Source organism: Curcuma longa, chromosome 14 (genome assembly GCF_044706935.1).
Source record: "Curcuma longa cultivar G26 ecotype Majalengka, Jawa Barat chromosome 14, ITB_CL_G26_1.1, whole genome shotgun sequence".
Lineage (NCBI taxonomy): Eukaryota > Viridiplantae > Streptophyta > Magnoliopsida > Zingiberales > Zingiberaceae > Curcuma > Curcuma longa.
Genome location: NC_133874.1, coordinates 4848268 through 4855131, shown reverse-complemented (window position 1 = coordinate 4855131; position 6864 = coordinate 4848268). Strand labels below are relative to the sequence as shown.

Sequence of the window (6864 nt, the reverse complement as noted above, 5' to 3'; positions counted from 1 at the left end):
TTACAAGACCGGTTGATGGCCCAATTGATAGAAAGAGGATGAACGATTCAGATTGAAATGGCAGTTAAGATTTTACGGTCGGAGGTAGTAACCAACTCATACAACGTAACGGTTCATCAGAATCGCGCTTATTTTGATATCTGTGGGCGGCGCGCAGCCCCGAGTCTGCACGCGATGCGCTGTGGCCGCGTCGCCGCGACCTCGCTCTTCCTCTACTCTGCTATTCATCGATGAAGCTTCGCTCCCATGAACGCCGACTTGCACCTCATCGCCCGATGGCTTTGGGCATGCCGCACGCACCGCTCACTCTCTCGAGGAAGGCAGCTCCACCAGATCCTACTCAAGTGCGGCCACGGCTCCTCTCTCCACCTCGCCAACTGCCTTCTCCAGATGTACACCTTCTGCAGCCCGAGAGTCGACGACGCGCGGAAAGTGTTCGACGAAATGCCTCGCAGGAACTGCTTCTCTTGGAACTCCCTCATCGACGCCCACCTTAAGTTCGAGGAACTGCACCACGCACGTCAGCTGTTTGATTCGATGCCCTGCAAGAATACCTTCTCGTGGAACGCCATGATCACTGGCCTTGCACGGTGTGGCGACTTGCACCATGCTCACCGCTTGCTCGAGGAAATGCCTGTCGTGGACGATGTTGCCTGTAATGCAGTTCTCCATGCGTATATCCGTCGTGGGCAGCCTCGAGAAGCTTTTAAGTTATTTAAAAAGGTTAGCTCGGAGTTTAATAGAATGTCGTTATCATGTGGCGACAAATTTGTTCTCGCAACTCTTTTGAGTGCTTGTGCAGAGTGCTTGGCGTATGATTATGGCAGGCAGATTCATTCCCGAATTGTTATCGGCCAGGTTGATTTGGACTCTGTTCTGGGAAGCGCCCTTGTTAACATGTATGCGAAGTGTGAATCTTTTGATAGTGCTTATGGAGTTTTGGAGTTGATGCCGGAGCCAGATGATTTTTCTTTATCAGCCTTGATATCAGGCTTCGCAGACTGTGGAAGATTAGATGAAGCAAGAAGCATATTCGATAGGAGGAGGAAGCCTAGTGTTGTGTTGTGGAACTCTATCATTAATGCATACTCATCTGCTAATCAAGGAGCCGAAGCATTAAAACTCTTCAAGTGGATGATCTGTGGGGGAGTTGTGCCAGATTCAGCTACATTTGCTAGTGTTCTCAGCGCATGTGCCAGCACTGGTATTCCTAAGCATGCAATGCAGATGCACGCTTGCGGTTGCAAGCAGGGTATTGTCAAAGACTTAATCGTCGCAAGTGCTCTTATAGACTCTTACTCCAAGTGTGGTATATGGGAGGATGCTTGCAAAGTATTCAAAGATCTTAGAGTACATGATACGATACTTCTAAACACTCTGATCAATGTTTACTCAAATTCTGATCAAGTTGACGAAGCAAGAAGGATATTTGAGATGATTTCATGCAAGAATATTATATCATGGAATTCAATGATTGTCGGTTATAGCCAAAATAGTCATCCTATCAAGGCACTAGAGCTATTCATTGACATGCATCGTCTTGATCTCAGGCTCGATAAGGTAGCTATAGCCAGTGCACTTAGTTGTTGTGCTAGCCTTTCTGCCCTTGCTGTAGGGCAACAGCTTTTCGCCCTTGCTACACAGATTGGCACAGTCACTGATCTGATCGTTGCTTCTGCACTTGTTGACCTCTATTGCAAATGTGGCAAGGTAATTGAAGGAAGGAGGCTCTTTGACAGTGTCCAAAACCATGATGTGGCCTTGTGGAACTCAATGCTGATGGGGTATGCTTCAAATGGATATGCAATTCAAGTGCTCGAGTTGTTTGAAACGTTGAGGAATGCTCCTGGTGTCAGCCCAAATGAAGTAACCTTTATCGCTGTACTTTCAGCTTGCTGCCATTGTGGACTGGTTGAGGAAGGATTAAGATGGTTCCATAGGATGAAAGTGGACTATTGCATTGAACCAGTAGTTGAGCACTATTCGTGTGTGGTTGATTTGTTGGTTCGTGCAGGTCGGCTCGAGGAATCTATCGAGTTCATTGATGCAATGCCCTTTAAGGCTGATGCTAGCATGTGGACATCAGTGCTGGGTGGTTGCAAGGCTCATGGCAATGAGGTTTTAGGAAGTAAAGTAGCAGAGAGGCTACTCGAGCATAACCCTCAGGACGCAGGCTCGTTCTTGCAGCTATCTAGCATATATGCTGCTCGTGGGGAGTGGGAGAGTTCCACGCAATTTAGGCAGATGATGCTTAACAGAAAGATCAGTAAGAGTCCTGGTTACAGTTGGATTGATAGTTAAGTTTGAACTAATCCAAAGTGCAAGTCATCTTGAGTAGTTGGAAGGACTGTTGCTTTAAACAATAACAGAAAAAGGTAAACCCCTAGAGATACTCTTCATGTATATTTTTTTCAATGTGCAGATTCATGATTACATGAATGATCTCAGTATCATGTCTAGTGCCTGCTTAATCTGCTAATGAAGTTTGCAGATATGATAATATAATGACAAGAGATTAAGGTTTCACCATATTATGGATCACAAGGATTTGGTTGGTCAAAAGTAGCACAACTTGGAAGGCAAAGATGTTGGTAGAGGAACAAACTCGGATAACTGTACTCTAAACAAATTGTAGGCAATTTTTTGATTTTGCAAGCATGATCAAACACTGATTGGTTCAATAGGTGTGACAGAAAATCAAAGTTAGTCCACTTCTGTTGAAATTTTAATTGGCTCAATGAAAAAACTACTGCACAAATGAGATTCATTAAAGAAGAAGACACCAGAAAGTGAAGCCTCATCAAGTCCGGCCTCCATTGCCGCATCTTCCTCGAGAACCGCCTTCTCAGGCTCTATTCCAACCTTGTGGCCTCCTTCTCAGGGGTGATCAAATTGATTCTGCTCATGAAGTGTTCAACGAAATTCCCAAACAAGTTGTGGTGAGTTGGAATTCGCTCATTTTGGGCTTTGCTTCTGCCTGTTTCATAGCTAAGGCACTTGAGACTCTTTCCTGGATACAGGTGTTTGGCGTTAAAGCTAGTTCTTTCACGTTGTCCATTGCTGCTGCTTGTGCTCATCAAGCCAAGTTAGTGCACGGGGCTTGGTTATTTGCATTGGATTAAGTTACTCAAATGCCATGCCTGTAACTCACTGATTAATATGTATGGAAGACTAGATCTCACAGGCTATGCTAGCTATGCTTTTCATGCCATGGATGATGTCGATCTCATCTCTTGAAACATGATTATTTCAACATATAGTTGTAGCACTGTAGTTCTAGTGCTGTTATTGACATGGATTCCATATGTAGCAGATTGGATAAAGCGATTCAGGTATTCAGTGCTCTGCAATTCAATCTTTGTCAGTTATTTTGAAGTGGGCTCGAGGATGAAGCTCTGGTGCTTTTTGTGTGGCACTGAGGAAGGACATCAAGCCGAGTGAGGATGAAGCTCTGATGCTTTTTGTGGTGTCAGTTATGTATTGCTGTTTCAAGGTTTCATCAGAAGATTGTTTCTAAGATCTGTGCAAAACGATAACGTGATTATTTAAAATTGATCCTCTGTATTTGACTCACAGAACGATCTTGTCTTTTCTGCTGAAAGCTAGCGTCGTCTCCTACCGATTAAATTAATCCATCCACAACCGCCGTCGCCCTGCGTTCTAGTGCACGGAATTGGTAATAAAAGTCTGTAAACGAATAACTTAACGACCAGGTAACTTGTCTTTCGTACGTTGTGATCCGGAAACCATGGACGACTAAAATACTTCAATCTTTCAAACATCCCAAAAATTGGGAGTTGTATATATAAATAATCTTCAACCTCGTCAATTGTTAGCCAATCCTTGTTCCAGTTACTCTCCCACTATGCTTTCTCCCACTATGCTGAGAGGATGCAGTGAAGATTTTAACGGGGGCTCGAACGATGACGCCATGGTCACCAAGTGCCGGCACGGCATGCTCGACGAGTTTGGAGACATCCCACAGGCCTTGTTCGAGCTCTCCCTCAGGGATTTGGTGGAGCTACCTCAGATACATGCCAGTGCCATGCAGGAGAAGCCCCCACGGGCGGGAGCAGCCGGTCAGGACATGATTGCTTGCAGCGATAGGTGAGTGGTTCGAAGGTCCTTGGCTCCAATTTGCGATAACATCAATCTGGGGTCTGGTGCAAATCCTTCGACCTCATGTCCTGGCCGGTCCCGCATTCACCGTGATTTACTCCCCCTCATACTTGAGGTTGGCGGTTCCAACCTTGCAGTGCCATGCAGGAGAAGCAAAGCAAGGAAAGAGACGAAAGAAAGAAGTCTGTGAGGAAGAGAAGACCACGGAGCCAGAGCATGGACATTGGAGTTGGCCTTTTGAAGTGGATCACTCCTCTATTCTCGAGCGGAAGAAAGGAGAGGTCTGCGTTTGTTTCCCCGTCTTCCATAACATCTAGAAACACAAGTGCCGACAGTGCCGACAGTAGCCGCAGCGTAAGCAGGTAAGCAATCTTTTGATTTATTTCATGTAGATAGATAGTTTGAATATCTCTAGAACAGAGAAAATGGTGGACAGACAGTAGAAGCTGAATCCATGGCGATTTTGACGCTGTTTCAGGAAATTGGCTGGTTGCTTCTTCCTCGATTCACGCAAGCAAAACTAGAGCCCGAAAGAGTAAAAGATCTGCATATTTCAAGTTTTTGTTTGTGTGTTTGTTTGTCTGCTCTGTTTATCTTCGTGTGAAAGTGTCCAACTGAAATGAATACCACCTCTCTTTATTGCTTCTGAACTTTCACAGTTTGAGTCATTACTGCACAGTCTGCCGTCGTCATTGTTCAAGTGTCAGACGCCCAGTTGCGGCGGTGCTCCACATGAACATAATTGGAGACGTGACGTACGTAATGATCAACGTGGAGGGAGAGAAATCTCTGAGTTTTAGTGCAGTCAACTGGCGCAGCGCAGCACTGTGTAAGCGGTGTCCACACAGTGGAGACATAAGGGCATCTCTTAAATCTCTAATATTTCCCATGAACATCCACAATCCATTTTAACTATAATATCTTGATCAGAAGTACAATCAAAGAATACTGGATGTCTGGACTGATCACTACATGCATTTCTCGATTTACTCTAATGGCCGATAGAAAATTTCCACGGGACCAGATCGATCACCTCCAGAGATAATCAATGAAGCTAATTAGAATTTATTATTTTTTTATAATATCTTTCAATCATTAAAAAAGTATAGAATTCACTATCATATACTCATTATAACATAATATCTCTTTTACCCATATTTCTTTTAATATTAACATTCATTATTTATTATATATGAATTTCATCATCCACTTAATCATTTAAAATTATATCATATTAAATAAATATATTTTTAAAATATTTTAAAATATTAAAATTACTATTTTAAATAATTTAAAATAATATTATTATTATTTTAAAATTTATAACTTTTTAATAAAAATTAAAACTAATCGTTAATAAAATTTTATTCGATTTTAAAATAGTCATTAAAAAATTAACTATTTTAATAAATATAATTAAAAAATTAAAAAAATACACATAGGGTGGGCCAGTCAGGAAGCTGACCCACTCCACTTTTAATTGAACATGTTCAATTGTTTAAACGCGTTCTACTGGAGGAGTGTTAACAATGGTGTTTAACACCAATAGAGTGGTATAACACCCCATTAGAGCATTGTGGATGCTCTTACTACATAAAAATATAAAAAAAAATATTTTTTTCACAATATAAAAATCTCGATATAAACTTCATTATTAATTAATTACGTCCACATTATTAATTTTTTTCTTCAATTTTTTTATTTCATAAATCATTTTAAAAATCTTGCTTCGGTGATGCCTTAAACAGGCTGCACGACCGTCTTAAAGAGAGGAGACAAAGACTATATGAAGGCTTTTGAAGTTAATAAGGTCATATTTAATTTCTACTAAAATAAAGTTATTAAATATTTTAAAATAAATGATCAGTATTGTTGATCTTTGATAAAACTTAAATGTGTTAAAAAAATATTTTTAAATTTTAGATTTCTTCTTTTTAAAAATGAAATGTATGAAAATATAAATAAATGCCTATGATATTTTAAAATATCCCTATAGATATCCTATGAAAATATTTAATTTCTTCTCATCAATAAAAAAAACTAAATTCATGGATTTTAAAATTTAATTTGATATGATTTTTTACATAAGATCAATTTAGTTTGGTCAAAGTTGTTCAAAGAATACTTTAAAAATGATTTATTTAATTGCAAATCAAGAGAGAAAAAAAATCAAAACCCATTATTTTGAGAGCCTTTTATTAACAGGCTCATCTAATTATATATATATATATATATATATATATATATATATATATATATATATATAATTTAGATATTCATATTTAATTCATTTAATTTTGAAGATAAATAATTTTTTTAATTCTTCTATTAAAAAATTTTGAATATAACTTATGCATATTTAGATATTAATTATTAAAATATCCATTTTTAATAGGATTCGAAGGTGCTCGTAGAGGTACGAGGAGGTTAATATTTTTCTCTCTCTATATATATATAAGGTATGTATTTTTTTGGATATTTTTTAACTTAATTACACCATTTGTTAAAATATTGTTATATAAGATTGGTAGAATTAACATTATATTTCTGTTGGATTGAAGGGGTATGATAAAGAAATGGTGGCAATAATTACTTCTCCAAAATAAAAAAACAATTCAAGGCAAAGAATCATTCATAAATTCTTAGCACTCAGAGTTATTGTTCGCATCGGGCTCTCTGAGCCTCCTCCATGTTGATATACTTCTTAGCTCGAATGAGAAGCTCCTCATAATCACGTGGGGACTT

The 6864-nt window shown here is 39.3% G+C and overlaps 1 protein-coding gene across 1 annotated transcript; it reads left to right on the top strand.

Moving 5' to 3' along the window:
• The first annotated feature begins 246 nt into the window (after positions 1 to 246).
• LOC141844667 (putative pentatricopeptide repeat-containing protein At1g77010, mitochondrial) lies at positions 247 to 2301 on the top strand. Its single transcript, XM_074732670.1, has one exon. The coding sequence runs from the start codon at positions 247 to 249 to the stop codon at positions 2299 to 2301; it is 2055 nt and encodes a 684-aa protein (XP_074588771.1).
• The last annotated feature ends 4563 nt before the right edge of the window (positions 2302 to 6864 follow it).

Bases quoted from the DNA above. Each gene is read 5' to 3' on its own strand.
- LOC141844667 (XM_074732670.1), top strand. From the start codon at position 247: ATGAACGCCGACTTGCACCTCATCGCCCGATGGCTTTGGGCATGCCGC.